Below are 19,430 nucleotides of genomic sequence, written 5' to 3'. Positions count from 1 at the left end.
GGCTGAGCGTGCGGAAGTGAACTGAGATGAACCATGCAGTGTTCTCTGAAAATTCCAGAACATGATGTGAAGCAGTGGATGAAGTTTGTCAAAGATAGTTTAACCCTTTTTTACCTGTACCTGTTTGACAATTACTCGTATTTGGTCACCAGACAAAGTGATTAACTTGAACATATGACAAAGAAGAAAGATTACAGGTCTTTCTAAATAAATTTTATTACAAATTTGTTTGCATTTCATAAAAAATGTTACAGTAACAAAATAACCTCAAGTCATATCTGAGGTGACTTTATATTACTCTTAATAGTTGTCAGAAGCTTTATATAAGCAGCTTATGCAATATGCTAAGCCACATTGTGGCTTATACGTTCCATTGTCTGACTTATTAACGAGTTGATGGTGTTAAAAGTGTCCTGTTAGTATGTCATGTCTTTGTTTAAGAAGCTAGGTCGTTTACAAAAAAAGCAACATAATTTTGCAAAAAGCGTTTAAGAGTTGTTTAGTCAACTTCCTCCATCCTTGATGTGTCATCATCTCCTTCCAAGACAGGCATGTCTTCATCAGCAGGCTGAATGAGGTCCTCAACTGTGGAGTCATCGTCATCAATGCCTGTGAATTAGAAACAATACATTATCACCAAAAGCCCGGTATTATTCTGTGATGAAGACAGTAATTAATGCATTATCTGAAATGTCTCAGGGAAAATAAGCTTACCAAGACCAAGCTTGATCATTCTGTAAATGCGGTTGGCGTGTGTCTGTGGGTCTTCCAGTGTGAATCCTGACGACAGCAGGGCAGTCTCAAACAGGAGGATGACCAAGTCTTTGACTGCTTTGTCGTTCTTGTCAGCTTCTGCCTTCACTCTCAGAGTTTCTACAATGGGATGCATAGGATTGATCTCAAGGTGCTTCTTGGCTGTCATGTAGCCCATGGTGGAGTTATCCCTCAGAGCTTGAGACTTCATGATCCTCTCCATGTTAGCTGTCCAACCATAGGTACTGGTGACGATGCAGCATGGGGAGGAGACCAGGCGGTTGGAAACTGTGACCTGTTAATGATGAAATATTCTGTTATTCTCAAAGTCAGACAAATGCAGCTGCAATGTTAGAATTATAGGGGGGAAAAAACAAAAACAAAACATGTAGATTCATCTTGTGGTCAGTACCTTTTCAATCTTCTTGTCCAAAATGTCCTTCATGATTTTGCACAGATTCTCAAATTTGACTTTGAGTTCCTCCTGCTTCTTTATCTCATCTTCATCCTCAGGCAGCTCCAGGCCCTCCTTGGTCACTGAAACCAGGTTCTTACCATCATACTCCTTCAGCTGCTGGACGCAGTACTCATCAATAGGCTCGATCATGTAGATGACCTCAAGGCCAGCTTTGCGGAGGCGCTCCACAAAGGCAGAGTTGGCCACCTGGTCTTTGGTCTCACCTGTGAAAAGTAATGCAGTTGAATATGTAGTGAAGCCATGACCAAATCCCACAAAAAACGGTAGTGTAAAAAAGAAAAATGTTTTAAATTAAGTTGAATATCTAACCTGTGATGTAGTAGATGTGTTTCTGGTTCTCCTTCATGCGTGAAACATATTCCTTCAGGGACACCATCTCGTCTCCAGAAGCTGAGGTGTAGTAACGCAGCAGCTCTGACAACTTCTTCCTGTTCTGTGAGTCTTCATGGATACCAAGCTAGACGGGAAAGGACATGTCAGTGAATTTCATTGTTGAAAAAGAGAGATAAAACATTTCTGTGTGTGGTTATGCATAAAAAACATTCATCATCTAACTTACCTTGATGTTCTTGGAGAACTGCTCGTAACATTTCTTGTAGTTGTCCTTGTCATCAGCAAGCTCAGAGAAGAGTTCCAGGCACTTCTTGACCAAGTTCTTGCGGATGACTTTCAAGATCTTGCTCTGCTGCAGCATCTCTCTGGAGATGTTCAGGGGCAGATCCTCAGAGTCCACAACACCCTTGATGAAATCTGAATGGTGGAGATTAAGATAATTAATGCTACTAAGTAACAATGCTACTACAAGTATGACTTTTGAGGAAGAGTGTATTGCTTTGAAAGATAAATGTTCTAATACTCACTGAGGTACTCTGGGATGAGCTCCTCACAGTTGTCCATGATGAAGACCCTGCGCACGTACAGCTTGATGTTGTTTCTCTTTTTCTTGTTTTCAAAGAGGTCAAAAGCAGCTCTTCTGGGCATAAAGAGCAGGGCACGGAACTCCAACTGACCCTCCACTGAGAAATGCTGTGCAGACAAGAAATCAGTGAAGTGTTAAAACCTTACAAATCTTTAGAGAGAGGCTACTTAAATCACTGAAGGTAAGTGGGGTAGTTCTTACCTTCACAGCCAGGTGGTCCTCCCAGTCATTGGTCAGACTCTTGTAGAACTCTCCATACTCCTCGTTGGTGATGTCATCAGGGTTACGGGTCCAAATTGGCTTGGTCTTGTTCAGCTCCTGGGCATCAATGTACTTTTCCTTGACCTTCTTCTTCCTCCTGTTCTTTTCGTCCTTTGAGTCTTCATCTTCATCAGATCCAACATCCTCGATCTTAGGCTTGTCCTTGTTCTCAGGGGTTTCTTTCTCAACTTCCTCTTCCTTCTCTCCTTCATCCATGTCTACTTCTTTCTCCCTTGTCTTCTCCACCTTGTTTTTAGAGAAGATAAGCAGTTTAAGAATATTTATCTAAAAAGTGCCAATTCATGGCTGACAATAAGGTTTCTTTTATTTTTTTTTTATTATTAGGTTATTGCTTTTACTACTTACATAAAGGGTGATAGGGTAACCGATGAACTGTGAGTGCTTCTTCACAACCTCCTTTACGCGCTTCTCCTCACAGTATTCTGTCTGATCCTCTTTGAGGTGGAGGATCACTTTTGTACCTCTGCCGATGGACTCTCCTAAAAATAGAAATTAAAAACATTTCTCGGATCAATTTTATTCATGTAACTGAATGGAGCATTACATCTTTGCTGGTTATCAAACTTACCAGTGTCTGGTTTAACTGTGAAGGAGCCTCCAGCTGCAGACTCCCACACATACTGCTCGTCATCATTGTGCTTGGTAATGACGGTCACCTTCTCAGCCACCAGGTAGGCAGAGTAGAAACCAACACCAAACTGACCAATCATAGAGATGTCAGCTCCAGCCTGCAGAGCCTCCATGAAGGCTTTGGTGCCAGACTTGGCAATTGTGCCCAGGTTGTTGATCAGGTCGGCTTTGGTCATTCCGATACCTGTGTCGATCAGGGTCAGTGTGCGGGCGTGCAGATCAGGTCTGATTTCAATCTTCAATTCCTTGCAGGACTCAAGTCTGCTGGGGTCTGTCAGGCTTTCATATCTGATTTTGTCCAAGGCCTGTTCAAAAACATACAATGTTGTTAATAAAATTATTGTGTGAATATAAGAAGGAACCATTTTAAAGTAGGCTGTTCTCACTTACATCTGAGGAGTTGGAGATAAGCTCTCTAAGGAAGATCTCTTTGTTTGAGTAGAAAGTGTTGATGATCAGGGACATCAGCTGAGCAATCTCAGCCTGGAATGCAAAGGTCTCCACCTCCTCCTCCATACCACGTCCTGCGTTCTCAGGCATCTAAAGAAAAGCAAATAATGTTTAATTTTATGCACAATTGATTAAGCACACTTATTTTCCTTTAAACTATAAACTAATTTATGTTTCTTTTCTAATAATTATAAAACCTAATGTCCCAAAGGTCTTTTCCTCGCTGCAGACTCATGGCCTCAGAAGAGAAATTACTGCTGAACATATGCTCCCACTGTCAATCAAACCCTGACCATTTGGGCCAATGGGTGGGGTTCTGTGGCGTCCCCCAACCCCCGAAAGGCTTCAGCATGTGTCATTTAACACCTTGATGTTAAAGGAAGGAATGGCAGCTTGAAAAGCAAAGATGTGCAATAAATTAAATTTTGAGCTTTAACTGCCGAGCAGTAACCTTTATGTTTTTTTTCTTTTTGGGTCATTCATATCTGAAACAAAGACATTTTCTTTGCGGTAACTTTTTTTTTAACTACTTGTGATCAAAACCACACCATATTTTGTATTCAAGTGATAAATTTACCTTTAATATAGCCCATAATTATAAAACATGTTTGATAGTTGTCTGCTCTGAGCTATCTGCTCTTTGTGCCAGTCAGTCCTCCCACCCACCCGCCATTGCGGTAACAGGGTCACCCTGCTTGCCATGTGCTCCTTCCATGCCATAGTATGACTTGAGTACTGACAGTTCTTTTCAAATTGATATATTTAAAAAAAAATCTACAATACTGGTACAATAAGTGTGCTTTCTGTTCTGCAATTATCCATAGCAAATCAGTACTTGATTTATTTGATTTTTTTTTTCTCTGAGCTACCTTTTTTAAATACAACTTGCAGAGCAACAAATTACTGTATTCAATGTTAGGTGTCTTACCTTGATTATGATCTACGGCTGCTTGTTGGAGATAGTCGTCAAATGAACTACAAAGCTTGTCTTCTCTTCCAGAGGAGCTCCAAATGATGCTTCACTGCTCTCCCAGTGGGCAGCTAGTTACTCTTGGTGAGTTCAAGTGAGTGTCTTTTGACTCTATGCAGAGCCCGCGACAGGCCGTGTCTTTTTATACTTAAGGGGGGGGGGGGTTCTCGAAGCTCCCATTCAGAAGCTTCCAGAAGATTCGTTCACTACAGTAAGGGGGGGTTGTGAACAACTCCACAGCCCTAAGTTTATGTGCCCTTGTAGGGCTGCAGAGTCACAAGGAGTGCCTGTCAATCACAACAAGAGCTTTCCTGATAGCTTGTCTAGCTGTTAGGCCCCATACCCCCCAGTAAGCGTCACAGCTGTGCAAGGCCTTTACTATCAGCTGCTGTTGAGAAGCCGCATGGACACACGCTTGCCATGAGGTTTCTCATGGAGAGCAGGCCTGTTTCTTTTTTCAGCTTTAGAGGGGGTTCACATTTCAAGTGGTTGGATAAATCTGTCCATAATAACAATAAAATTGTATGTTCTAGAAATTTATTGTGAGTTCGCATGAGTTTACTTTGGATTTTAAATATAGATTTTATTGATATACTCCTGATACACTCCATACACTTCTGGAAGATTCTTGATTTTTCAGCTGCATCTGACCTTAATCACCACATGGATGTTCTACATGCTGACAGGATCCTCTGAAAGTTCCCTTTAGAAGATATTTCAGAGTTTCTTCCACTAAATTCAAACAACTTTATTCATCCTTTCTGGGGCAATCTATTGTTAAAAAAATGGCACCAGTTTATTGCCATAGCCGGACAAATAGCTGGCCCCTTTAGGAGTTTTGGATATTAAGCCCTACTCTGTTGGCCCCACACATGTGCTTTGACGTGTTTATATTGACAGCAGTTAAAAATCTGGTAATAGAGTTCCCGATCTCCTTGAAGTAAGTTACTTTTGATGGTATCTTTTTTAAATTAAGTGTTTAATTGTTTTATGTATTTTTTAAATCTGAGAATACATTACTCGAATACTATTTTAATGCGGTTTTTAAGCTCAAGTGCTTAGATGTCAAACAGGGACATGTATTTAGTTTAAGATTGTGATAAGCACTGAACTGTATAAAGAAAGTTATCAGGGCCACATTAGAAAACTGAGTAAGATATCATAGCATTGCATACCATAAAAAAACTGAAGAGCATGGAGGTTTTAAAATATCGTATAATGCAATAAATGCAAGGCTATATTAGATTTAAGTATTGCATGCTTTGGTGAACTGTAGGCCCCGAGATCCCAGAGCTGACCAGAGGATGGCAGTGTATTACATTTACTGAAGCTCTGTTATGTAATTGAAATGTTTCTAGGTAATAGCAGACAGTGCTAGAAGCTGCGTGCCATGCGACCAAGAAACATGGAGAACCTGAGACTGTTGCAATCACTGTAAGATGATATTTTCTGAAGCTCAAAGCCACGTGGTTTAAATTGTCTTCTAAGATAAAATGGTTGCTGAAACTAATGCTTGTGTGAGTAATACATCTGTATCTGGATGTTTCTAGAATGAAGAGCTGGATAATGGAGGTCCATTGTCTGAAATTTTGTGGGCTTAAATCTCAGTCCGTGTTTGTTTAATTTCAGAATTTATGTAGCTAGCGCAAGCGTTTCATTGTTTTTTATTTATTTATTTCAGAATACCTTTTCCTAGTATAGGAGTATATTCTATAATCAGTAAATCAAAGCTTCAGATTCCCCATCTATCTACTTTTCTTTGTTCAAGTCTGTTATTCAAATATTCTTCCTTTGTTTTCAGGATTGCAAAGAAAATTGTTATTTTAATTTATTTGATGACATTTTACTTAAGGCGTGGAGTCTCTTAATATACTGTTAGTAAACTGTGGGCTACTTAGAGTGGGTACTTATGGCTATGACAGTGAGGGGGTAAAGATAACCCCCCAAAATTATGAAGAATATTTCCCAAACTTGTTTTGTAATATGATAAACAGCACAGAAGAGGCTTAAATGAGGATTTGAATAAATGCCGTACTTAAAAAAAGTAGTAGATGAAGTGAACAAAACTGTCTTGATCAAGACAATTTTTTCTTATAAGTTTATGTGTCATTTCAAGTTGGAACTTGAAATGACACATAAACTTATAAGAAAATTATCAAAGAACTTTGAAATGTCGTTGAAAAGAGTTGAAAGTCTATATAATGAAACTCACTTGGCTGATTGTCACGCTGTTACACGGGAGCTATAATATGCTTCCAGAAATTTCTGTAAATTTCGTACAGGTAGGTTACTATTAGAACGTAGTAAAGTGCAAAACTTTGTGTGGGGTGAAAAAGTAAAAGGGGTGAATTTGAAAACTTCTCATAAAAAATGAAGGTAAACAACAAAAATTTACTGAAAAAGTAATGTTAGTACCCTTGGTTAGCATTTTTTCCATCCCTATTTATTTTCTAGTTTTGTCTCACATGACTTTACAATTTAACACGCATGGCTGCTGGACTTCAACAGTTCAACGCATGCGCTGTTGGTGACATCCGGGGCCCAGACAAGGATGAACGCCAATTTCCAAGATGGCGGCGGAGGGAGGAGGGAAGGAGATGAACGAAATTAAAACCCAATTCACCACACGAGAAGGCGTCTACAAACTCCTCACTCACTCCGAATACAGCCGCCCGAACAGGGTGCCTTTCAACTCGCAGGGCTCGAATCCCGTCAAGGTCTCCTTCGTCAACGTCAACGACCAGTCCGGCAACGGCGACAGGATCTGTTTCAATGTGGGCCGGGAACTCTACTTTTATATCTACAAAGGCGTGAGAAAGGTAAACAACACGGAGTGCAGCGACGAAGCCCGCGCTGTCCACCTGCAGTCCCACTACCTTGGCACCTTCAAACGTGTTGCACCCTGGCTGTCAGCTCGCTTTCCCTCTGTCATTGAAGTGCGCAGATTGTCAAGACAAGGCCATGTAGCAGACCTTGCTAAGTTAGGAGCTAATTAGCATTCTTAGCTAACATCGCCACAGTTTGTTGTTGTTACACTTCATTGTGCACTTCATAGCCTCTCAGTTGTTTGAGCCCCCTTCCCGTGACAATCTGTGGCATGGGATTTCCGTGTCAATAGAATAACGTTTGACAGTACCTGTCCTGTAACTGGTTTGTTTATTGTTAAGTCTGTGCAGTACCCATAACGCTATTCTGTGAGTAGGAAGTTGACAACAGTGCTGTCCAGCAGAGTTGTTGTCTCTATTATGGAGCACAGCGTTTCACATCCACAGCCACAGGAGTGCCAGAGAGAAATGTGTATTATCCGTGATGTAATGATGTGTGTGCACTCCACTGTCACGGTGTGGATGTGATGCAATGTGATCCACTGTTGTGTTGCACACAGTGATGATGTCACTGCAGCAAGCCATGTTTGGGCTTGTTTAGCAGGGATGGTGAGTGTGACAGTGGTGATCATGCTGATGATGTGGTCGTCCCTGAAGCAGCTTCAGTACATTCAGTCCAACAATAGAAGCCGAACCACCAAGTGAAAACTATGCACAGGTTTCTCTTTTTCAGGGGGGTTTCAGGTGTGGAACAAAATATTACTGCACAGTGACACTTGTGAGTTGGTTGATTTTAAATATTTGTTTTCCTTCAGTCTCAACCCTCAAAAATAGTTAAAATTTTAGATCTTTTTCAGTCTTCTTTCTAATTGTAAATTCCCTTTTTAAATGTAACAACAGTTTTTTCAAGTGCTGTGCTCGTTCATTTAATGATTCTTACAGCAGTATTTCCGTTGTTTGGTTGGCTATTTTTAATGACAGTTTCGCCAGCTGCAGTAAAGTAAACGTGTAATTTCAGGCATCATTTTAATGTCTATAAAAGTGACCTATCTCAAACAGAAACAGTCTTCCAATTCAATCCAAACTACACAGCTTTGATACATTGATACTGTGTTTTTAGGCAGGGACAGTCTCACACACTGCATTGTATTAACATATTGTTAGTGCCAAAACTTCACTTCAAAAAGATGTTGTTTACTCTGATGATATTTTGGAAACTATCCTCTGAAATGTAAATGGGCAGCTGTCGACAGATCGCTTTAAAATGAGCTAACTCCCAGTGACAGCACCACTTCATAGACTTATCAATATTTGACATATTTATGTTGTGAGGTTTTGTCAAAGTCATGCGCCTGTCGGCATTTCCCCTACAGCTTCATTGTTGCTCTATTAAAACAAATAAGAGTGATTTAGAAAACAGAGAGATCACTTGCATGTACACTGACATGACCTCATAATTTGCATACCAAATAGGGGGTGGGAGAAAACATCCATCGATGAAGCATTAAGCCATCTTAACATTCTCTAGTCCTCAATACATTTTCCTTATAATTTGACTTAGTAAGTTACTACTTCACTGTGTCACCACTGTGTGACTCCTGTACTTTACTTTTAAGTTTTTTTCTTGTTCACTTTGATCAGATGTTTCGGTGTATCATTATGTGTTTATCATGCATTTCCTCTCCTATTGAATCATAGCAGTGTCATGATTTTGTTATTATTGTGGGCAGTTTATTTGTGCTTTATTGTGACTCATCATGAAATCCCCTCCCTTCAGCTCAAAACCAGTCTACAGCCATGCACAGTGCTCTAACTTCTTTAGAGATTCATTTCAGTTTTTTACAAGTTAATGTGCTCCTCTCCTCATGTTTCACCTGTTAGACTACAGGGATGGGCATTAATAAGATTTTATTGAAACCAGTGCCAGGTTGGCCTACACAGGGTTTTATGTTTCAACAAAGGACATGAACTTACTGCACTGCTAAGACTGTGTAGCTCTTTGACTGGTGTCCCACCTTTAAGAGTGAGCCTCTTAACTGGCAACTTCAACCAAAACTTGTCAGAATTTTTTGATGAAAAAAAAATATACCCATGCCATGCACAGTATGCCTCAAATTAAAAACTATCGCAATTTATGAGACGCACTCAGCTGAAAGATACTAGTTGACATTATCACTCTTTAAACTGAGACACCTGCAACGTTGAGTGTCACACATGTGGGTTCTGATATTAAATACAGAGGAGCAGCCATCCTGCTTTTTAAGGCTTGATACTGATACTTTGGTGTTGGCACTGGCTGATACCCAAACTGGTCTGATCCAACTGACACCATCATTTATCTTATAATGTCTTTATATAAAGATATGGAAGGGACAGTGATGTTATGGTAAATTCAAGATTTTCTCATTTGAGTTGGAAAAATGAGCCTTTGCATCTGCCCGGTGGATTGGTCCTTTGCTGCCAGTATCAGATCTAGCTTACTGCGTCTGAATCAGAACCATGCTTCAGGAAAAGGTTCAGCATGTAGCTGATGTTTCCTCCACAGACTTAACACGTTGCTACAAACGTTTTGCGTGAAATTCAGCCACATTTTGGACTGCATCTGTCTCCTATCGTCTATGAAAAATTCCTCACTCCTTGGTTATTGTTTACACTGACCACTTGTTGCAATACATGATGTCAGCGAGACTGGAGGTGGAAATGGGAGGTCTTGATTATGGAAGCATTATGCATAGGGATGGGTACCTTTCACATTTGAAACGATACAGTACCGATGCACGGTACCTAGCAATCGGTACTACTACAATTTTTGGTACTACTTTGTGTTTATGTTCTGAAAATATATCAAATTTTTATAATTAAATATACAAATTTTTCAATTTAACATACTCAATCTTCAGTATATAACCTTGCAATGTTGTGTTCATGTCCAGCATGGAAGATCTCTTACTGTTCGACTTCCTCACAGTTTCAAGGATGGATTTAGGTACCTAAACATGGTACCTTTTGATTTTACATGAATTGGTACCAGGTTCTTTTTTACAGATTTCGGTCGATACCTAAAGAAGTACCTAATTTGGTACCCATCCCTGATAATGCATTAAGGTCACACAGCCAATCGTGCCGTGCCTAAGCACGCTTCAGCCGTAAAGCACGTTTGGAATGGCCAGTGTGACCTCAACTGTACCGTGCTTAAGCACGATTCCCTTCCGTGCTTCGGCACGCTTCGAAGAGGTGGGCTTCGGCACGGTTTACTTCATGCACGAGCACAAGCACGCGGACAGCGCGTGCGATCCATTATGTATAATCACCGCGAGGGCATCTCTCGACTATCATTTTAAACAAAGCGGGGGTGTTAGAGGGCTGTGTCGGGCAAAAACGACTTAATATAAGTCCAAAAGTCTCTAAAGTTGTAGCAGTGCTCTCTGTGTCTCACTGTGCTGACTCTGATGAGATCACGCTTCATGTAAACAGACGCTTCACGATGACGTAGGCGGGCCGTGCGCGTGTCTGATACCCGCTAAAGTCTGGTTCATAAAGGGGTAGTGTGACTGCTGGCCGTACTCTCCAGCGGGGAACAGCGCTGCAGGGGGGCAATTGTGCTTAGGCACGGCACGTTTTGGATGGCCAGTGTGACCACGCTCTAAGTCTAATGTAGCTGATGGCTCAAACTTTACAATCACCAACTCTCTAATGACTGTCTAATGCCATGTGATGTGGAAGCGCTAGATTTCCAAACAAGTAGTTGAAGTAAAATTCTGCTGTTAGCACAAATTCAGTACACCAAGAGAGTCTTCCCTGCCAGGTGTTCGAGTCCATCATAGGTTAGAACATATTGTAATGTTACCTCTCTGAGGTTCAGCAGAGTTTTCACTGCACTTCAGACTCACTGCTCTGACCCAAGCTGTTCTGGCTAAGCTAACCTCTCTTTTATTAATGTGCTTCTAAATTACGGAGATGTTGTCCCTGGTTGTTTTGAACCATGACTGTAGAGTCAACAACCTGTCATTATGTTTTCCTCTGCCAAGGAGGTTAATGTATTTGGGGGAGTTTGTCTGTTAGTTTGTCTGTGAACAACATAACTCAAAAACTAACCAACGGATCTTCATGAATTTTTCAGGAAATGTTCAAAATGGGATAATAAGGAAGAGATTACAGTTTGGAGGTTATCCAGACCGTCACCGTCTGGATCCAGGATTTTTTTTATAGTATTCCTTATCATTGTGAGATAGGACACGCCACGTTAAATGGTCAGATTGCTTTGCAAAACAATACAGACACGGTCTTCATAATTTCTGACAGATGTAAAAGTACGATCCAGATCCTGGCAATATTCTGGATACTAAGATCCAGAATATGAAGTGTGTACTGGGTCATCATAGTTTTCAACACTGTCAGGTAACAAATTATTGTACAAACCTGTAACTAACAGCAAATTGTAGCAGACAGTCTGCTGAAAGGGAGTATAACATTAAAGTAGGACTTAAGTGCTGTGTGACAATCACAATATGCTTGGCGGAGGTCTGCGCTCTCTGAGTGCTTTTCTAGTATTAAATACTTTCATGTTGTGTTTAATATTTTCCTTTCCCCTTCCTCCCTGGACCCCCTTCATGAATGCCCAAATTGAAGCATGAAGGAAGAAAGTGAAGGGGCAGTTTGGGAGAGGCCCGTTGAGTTGTATGAAAAGACACGTGCGTTTTCTCCTGTCTGCAGCACTCTGATCACAGAATCAGGACTGTGGTGTATGAGTTACTGATGCATTGTGAATTTTGATTCTTTTTTATCTTGTTTTTTTTATTGTTCAGCATCAAATGACAAAGATAGCTCGATGGAAACAGTGACCTCTGTAATGTTTATTTCAGCTCTGTCTCCACCTTCAACAGTTTACCCAGTGAATTTTGAAAAGGTTAACATATCATTTGGACAGTGTGATGTGTCAAAATGCTATTTGAAAACCAGGGAAGCATAAATCTGAACTTGAAGATGCAGTTCCCTTTTGCCTTTTTATTGATGACAGTTGGTGAAAAAAAAGCAGCTTTCAGCACGGCAGGAAAATATGTTTTTTAAGAAATTTGAGGTCTGCTATGATTTTTTTTTATTTATTATTTTTTTTTATTATCAAATGGAAATTCTGGTCCCTTTCTGAACGACAGCATATCAAATCCAAAACAGTTATGTAGTTGTTTTTAATCCAAATTCTGATATGAATTATTGAATATAGAGTGTAATGTTGCTTTTGAATTGAATTGAATTTCTTTTGTGGTCAAAGCCTTTTATAGCACACCCTAAGATATTTTACAATTCCTTGAATTATTCAGAGAGCTATCAAAACGTTCTGCTGGCTGAAATAACTATAGGATTGCAATGTGGGTGGAATAATTATTATGTTTTAAAACAAACTTTTTCTTTAAACTGTCGATGTATCAACTCTGACCACCTCTTGATTATATCCCCATGGCTTTCTCTCCCTTTTTTACTGCCTGAAAACAGAGTATAAGAGGGTCACAAAGATACAGGGAAAAAGTTTCATTAAAGTCAAATTGTCTGTTGTTGAATGGCAGAGACATTTCAGTGTCAGATGCAAAGACTTTAATACAAATAAATGCTCCTTCAATAATCTGTTTTTTTGTGTGGCAGCTTTTAAGTTTTTCCTAAAACCTTTCACTAAAACATTTACAAAGTAAGGACCCCTCTTTGATTCATCCTCAGGTAATTAATAGTGTAGTTGATACATGTACATAAAACAATCTGCTCTTCAAAAATAATGCTCTCGTTACTTTTTGCTTTAGTGAAGATATCAACATTAGTTTTTCTCAGAACATCCACTCTACTGAAGAAAATCCTCTTTTTGGTGTCATGCATGGATCATTGTTCGTAGATATTGACTGGAGATAGAGCGGCACTCTGCACGGCCAGAAATACGTGAGAAGTTGTTCGACTTTTACCTGAAGGAAAGTTGAGTCCTGTCTTTCGGTGTAACATTTCATTTTATTGACAGAACCCTTCACTCAGCATAAATCCATCTGTTGATGAGCAGAGCAACATAACATGCAAAAAGGTACGAGCTGACAAGCAGGGGCGTGTCCAGACTTTCTAGACTGGGGTACCCTGACCTAACCTTGCAGAGCAGACGGACCTGCCTGATTCAGTTTCTGAACTCCAGCAGGTCCATCTTGCAGAGCTCCAATGACCAACGAATTCACTTGGCTAAATTCTGACCGGTCCAATCAGGGAAGAGAGGCGGGAGCTGTGGGAGCAGACGTGACGTCAGCAGACTTTTGTACTTGTCAGCGTTCCTTTGATTCTTAAGTTAAATTTATAAAAACGGCAGCTGTCGTTTAACGCCTTTTTCACAGCTGTTTCTCATGATTCAGTAATTGTACATCTATTGTTTCTTAGAAGCATCGGCTTACATAAGCTACGTCATACCATGGCTTGATGTGGATTGGTCTGTGGTGAGTGTGTTAATCAGAACGGTCGTCCAATCACCAGCTGCGGATTTTTTTTAAAGTCCCGCCTCTGAAAACAAATCGGAATAGCTGCTACTCAGATGGACTTGTGAAATAATTCCGTGGCGGATATATGAAACTGTCCGTCTGGCATGTCAGGTTAACCCTGACCAGGACACTGACTTATGCAGCGGGGGGTCTGGATTGTTTGAGCCCACACTCTAATAAATAGCATTTATTTTTGCTTATTTCTATTTATTAAAAATACAGGACAACAAAAATAAGAATAAAACAAGCCACACTAAAATAAAGCATTGTATCAAGATTTCAAACAAAAACGTAACTTTACTCCTGTTCGTGCTTTCTTTAGTTGTACTTAAAAATTTAAAACATATATAATCAATACATGTCTATCGAGAAGTGCATTTTCAAAACTACTAGAAATCAAATTATGTTCCTTTACATCAAAGCATATTGACTAATTTTGTTTTGAATAATGGCATTGTGCAGCACTAGTTCACAGGATCGTTTCTGTCCTCTTCAACTGTTGATCATAGGGATGGGTACCTTTCGGCCGATACTTGTAAAAGTACCTCATTCGCTACCCATCCCTAGTTGATCATATGTTCCTGTCTGTCTTTTCAGTACTTTAACAAAAAGGACTTGTTTCTCTAATTAACAGTATCACTCATATGACATATTTTTTAAAATGCCTTAATAGACATAAAAATAGCTGATTTCTCCCAGCAGGGCTTGTAGAATAGTCATAGTTACCATGTAGTAAACTGTCAGCTTGATGTTTCTGAGACTTTTGTATGAGTGGACGATGTGTCAGCAGGTAAATGTGTTTTTGTCAGAAACAAGTGCTCAAATAAAAGGAAAGGCAGAGTCTGAAGTACAATATGTTCAAAAGGCTCTCAGGTTGTATTTCAAACGACATGAAAAGCAAAGTAAGAGTCCGTCAGGATGAATTCTGTCTTTTCTGAGCAGAGTCAATGGCTTATATCAGTCACATTCTACTTTTTCATCCTTTTTCTTAGGCTGCTGATCTCAGTAAGCCCATAGACAAGAGAATATACAAAGGAACGCAGCCCACATGTCATGACTTCAACCCACTCACAGCGACAGCAGAGAGCGTCTCCCTGCTTGTGGGCTTCTCTGCGGGTCAGGTGCAGCTCATCGACCCAATAAAGAAGGAAACCAGCAAACTCTTCAATGAAGAGGTAGGCTCACGTCAGCTACTTGAACCAACTAAGAGACAGCACACCTGAGTTTTCTTCTGTGAATGGGACGAATCCCTTGTTAAACTTTTCTGTTCTCTCTCTGTTTCTTTGTCCTGCTCTTCCAGAGACTTATCGACAAGTCGCGAGTAACGTGTGTGCGATGGGTTCCTGGTTCAGAGAGCCTGTTCCTGGTGGCTCACTCCAGTGGCAGTATGTATTTGTACAACGTGGAAAACACCTGTGGCACCACGGCACCTCACTACCAGCTCCTGAAGCAGGGTGAAAACTACGCCGTGCACACATGTAAGAGCAAGTCAGCTCGCAACCCGCTACTGCGCTGGACTGTTGGTGAAGGAGCACTCAATGAGTTCGCCTTCTCCCCAGATGGGAAGTTTCTGGCGTGTGCGAGCCAGGACGGCTTCCTGCGGGTGTTTGGCTTCGACGCTGCAGAGCTCCATGGGACTATGAAAAGCTACTTTGGTGGTTTACTGTGTGTGTGCTGGAGCCCAGACGGACGATATATTGTGGCAGGAGGGGAGGATGACCTGGTGACGGTGTGGTCATTTTCGGACTGTAGGGTAATTGCTCGGGGGCACGGTCACAAATCGTGGGTGAGTGTGGTGGCGTTTGACCACTGCACCACCAGCGTGGAGGATGGCGACCCCCCAGCGGAGTTCAGCGGCAGTGATGAGGACTTCCATGAGCAGATTCACTTCGGTGCAGGGAGAGACAGAGCGAACAGCGCTCACTCACGCCTTTCTAAGAGGAACTCTACAGACAGTCGGCCTGTTAGCGTGACATACAGGTTTGGCTCAGTGGGTCAGGACACCCAGCTGTGTTTGTGGGACTTAACAGAGGACATTCTCTTCCCTCATCTCCCTTTGTCCCGCACTAGGACTCACACTAATGTTATGAGTGCCACAAGCCCCCCAACCACTGGACAAACTACTACTTCTACTACGACTACTACGACTACTGCATCCACGACTAACCCCAGTGGAACTAATGGTAAAGACATTGTGAGCAATAGCAGCACTAGTGCTAACCCAGCGAACTCTCTCCCTGGAACGCTCCCACGCTCTAACAGCTTGCCCCAGGCCTCCAACCCACCAGGGGGCAGCACGCCTAACAGCCACACAGGCAGCAGCAGCAACAGCAGTGGCAGCACCAAGGGCAACAGCATCATCGACAGCGCATTCATCGCCACGGGTGTTAGCAAGTTTGCCACCCTGTCGTTACATGACTCGCGCAAGGAGCGCCACGAGAAGGACCATAAGCGGAACCACAGCATGGGGCACATCAGCAGCAAGAGCAGCGACAAGCTCAACCAGCTCAGCTCCTCCCGGACGGCAAAAACAGAAATAGCAAAGACTCTGGGCACGACGCTCTGCCCGCGCATGGAGGATGTGCCGCTGCTCGAGCCGCTGGTGTGCAAGAAGATCGCTCACGAGAGACTCACTGTGTTAATCTTCCTTGAGGACTGTCTGGTAACAGCCTGTCAGGAGGGTTTCGTTTGCACATGGGCTAGGCCTGGGAAAGTGGTGAGTGACAGGCCTCTCGAGGATACTGTCATGTGACACCTCTTAACTTCCATTGTCTCGCGCACAGCCATTTTTTCCTCTGCATTCAGAAGCTGTAAAGGCCGCTGTGTGCAGCCAAAGGTTTTGGTTATTTCACGCCAGATTTAAACCAAACCCTCAGCATTTTGATGGTTAATAGCACATCTTCTCCGACAGTAAACCTCATGGCCTCACTATTCTTCCTCTATGAATACATTTACGTAACACTGTTGTTTGTTATCAATGTGTGTTATCTGTCTCTCCACAGGGATTGCTATCATCTCAAAACAACCCCGCCAACTCCCCCAGTGGAACAGTAGTATAGCCCCAGTGCAGGTGCTGCTAATGACAGCTCCATGCATCAGAGACGGGGGATGACCAAGGCCAAGGCCCAGCAGCGCTTCTTCACACACTGTCACACACCACATGACCTCCTGTGTCACACCCATTCTCAACACAACAAGCATCCAGACGCTCTCTTTATGTTATGTCTCATGTTTAGATAACCAGTGTTGGCCGAGCCAGGGTTAGAAACTCAACCCCCCCCTTTTTTGTCTGGGAGCCTGCTGGAGGTAGAAGTGCAAGCTTTAAAGTGGTCCAGGAGGGTTTTAGGAGGGGTCGACCGGCTCGTTGTTCCATCTGTGGTCATATCAAGGGGTGTCTAGTCTGAAAATAACAAACTCTAAACCCAATCCTTTGTGCCTGTAGATCTACAAAGACTAGACATGCTGTAAGCGTTGTGGTGAGGCCTCCACCATTAACTTCTTTTGGGTTTAATTCTAACGTTTTTCCCATGATCTGTTTCTTGAAACGCAATCACAGATAAAGGGAAAAAAGGTTGTTTTGTTTTGGAGCAGCAGCACGTCCCCAATGCCAAGTCTCTTTGATCCACCACTTCCTGGGTGATCCCTCGTGCAAACACAGTCCTTAACACAAGTTCAAGAAAGATCGGAGCTTCTTCCTTCATAAATATTTAAATCAGAGGTCTCACACTTTATAGTGAATTTGCACAGTTTTTATTCTTTATTTTGTCTTTTCCCATTTTGGAATTCATGAGGATAGGACACGGGCGATATATTTTGAAGACAGGTTTTCAGAAGCACTTGGGGGATCGGCTTATTGCCCTTTGTCTCAACGCTGGATGCTGCAATCATAGTAGTTTTTTATATGGAAAAAAAATTGTTTGCACTTAATAGTTTGTTAGAGGAGAATGGCTTTACATTTTTGGAGTGTGTAAGGACTCCTTGACAAGGTTGAACTATAAATAGAATTTAAAAAGAAAAACCTTTGTATCTATTAAACATTTATTTTAATATTGTTTCAGATTAAATGGGCTCTGTATTATATGTAAATATTGTACTTCAATGATTTATGGGTGAAATGATCATTATTACATTAGTTCAAAGATCCTCATTTCAGAAAATAGTGATATTTCTACTACAGAAAATCTATACATAATATTAAAATAAATCTTGAAATATGCAGGTGAAACTGTTTCTTTCCTGTTGTACATAAAGAGAATTCAGGTGTATTTTTATTAATGAAACGTTTGGTAAAGGAGAAGTCTATGAAATCCTCTTATCTTAACAGGTAGTGCTGAATGCTAGCTAGCCTGTCGCTGCAGATTCATTTGACGACATAGGCAGGAAGGCATAGACGCAGTGTTCTAATTCAGCCATCACTCCGAGCTCAGGTAAACCACAGGAAGACTAACGCTGGCATAGCTCCCCTCACTAGTCTCATCCATCAACATGTGTGTGAATTCACTTTAACTAACAAAATAAGACTGACGACCGTGTTCTGAGGACAAGGCTGAGATCTGTGAGTCCTGTTTTTTTTAATTCTCTTTTTTTTTGTGAGTAAAAATTACTGAACTGATGCTGAACTTGTTAAACATTTGACACTGTGTTAAATACCAACTGACTCATGTCAGCACTTGATGATGGAATAAATGCTTGAGGTGAGCGTGTTTTTTCAAGCACCCACACAGGACGACTGAGAATTTTAACAGTGGGAGCCTTTTCCTCCATGTGACGCCTATTAAAACAGCTTTGACAGATTACCTGTTTTAGTTGTGTTGATTTCTTACGTGTATCGTCTCAGCACACTGTCATTCTCTTATTGTAGTATCTTATGAGTTTGTCACTTATTGATGGTATGAATGTGCATCCATGATCCCCCAATGGTCATATTCAAAATGATCCAGGCGGCACAAACATCCACCACAAACTTCAAGATGTGTTAGTAAGAGGAGACATATTTACTTAAGGCCACCATATAAAACAAAAGATGAAGATTTTTTCCCCTCAAAGGGAAAACAAGTCATGTGACAGATGAGTACACAAAATGAAGACAGGCGGCTAAATACAGTGAAATATAAACAAACTTGGGTACAATTTTTATTAATCATTGAGAAATTATTTGAAAAAAAGGTTTGTCGTTAGATAAAAAATGCAGAGACAAGCTATAAAAGAGATAAAGAGTGGCTTTCCCCATCAAACGTCAAGGATGTGACTTTAAAGATGTTGGAAGATCTAAACACAAAAATGTTGATCATATTGTACAAAATCTTCATATGCTGAGACAATGTGCCAGAAATCTCTGCCCACTATGTTGGTCAGCCGAAGTTGCTGTGAAACTGTACATGGTATTAGGAAGCAAAAAACATTGACCTTTAATTGAAAAAAGAAACAAGTAAAAAATTAGCAATCTACCATGAGGCTGATGAATACCACTGAGAAGAAGATTGAAGAACGCTGTCTCCTCACTTCTGACCTGCAGATCAACAGGCAAACACTGAAAATGTGGTTTGGTGAGTAGATGACATTATCATCTATTGTGATTTCCATACATTAAACTCCTTGACTGTCATGACAAGACGTGTCATGAGGC

General features: G+C 41.2%; 2 protein-coding genes across 2 annotated transcripts; one reads left to right on the top strand and one right to left on the bottom strand.

Moving 5' to 3' along the window:
• Nucleotides 1-373: 373 nt before the first annotated feature.
• hsp90aa1.1 (heat shock protein 90, alpha (cytosolic), class A member 1, tandem duplicate 1) lies at nt 374-4,579 on the bottom strand. The gene is made up of 11 exons (XM_074684939.1): nt 4,441-4,579; nt 3,453-3,602; nt 3,001-3,367; nt 2,778-2,911; nt 2,352-2,657; nt 2,092-2,257; nt 1,791-1,981; nt 1,541-1,688; nt 1,166-1,434; nt 715-1,048; nt 374-609 (listed from the first exon to the last, which is right to left on the bottom strand). The coding sequence occupies exons 2-11, from the start codon at nt 3,600-3,602 to the stop codon at nt 500-502; spliced, it is 2,175 nt and encodes a 724-aa protein (XP_074541040.1). The 5' UTR covers nt 4,441-4,579; the 3' UTR covers nt 374-499.
• A 2,405-nt stretch (nt 4,580-6,984) lies between these two features.
• wdr20b (WD repeat domain 20b) lies at nt 6,985-18,592 on the top strand. The gene is made up of 4 exons (XM_074685403.1): nt 6,985-7,301; nt 14,797-14,979; nt 15,105-16,520; nt 16,807-18,592. Exons 1-4 carry the CDS (start codon nt 7,053-7,055, stop codon nt 16,861-16,863), a joined length of 1,905 nt encoding a protein of 634 aa, XP_074541504.1. The 5' UTR covers nt 6,985-7,052; the 3' UTR covers nt 16,864-18,592.
• The last annotated feature ends 838 nt before the right edge of the window (nt 18,593-19,430 follow it).

Source organism: Halichoeres trimaculatus, unplaced genomic scaffold (assembly GCF_033239565.1).
Source record: "Halichoeres trimaculatus isolate MK-OKI-2021-1 unplaced genomic scaffold, fHalTri1.1 fHalTri1_scaffold_13, whole genome shotgun sequence".
Lineage (NCBI taxonomy): Eukaryota > Metazoa > Chordata > Actinopteri > Labriformes > Labridae > Halichoeres > Halichoeres trimaculatus.
This window is presented reverse-complemented; position numbering and strand designations above follow the sequence as displayed.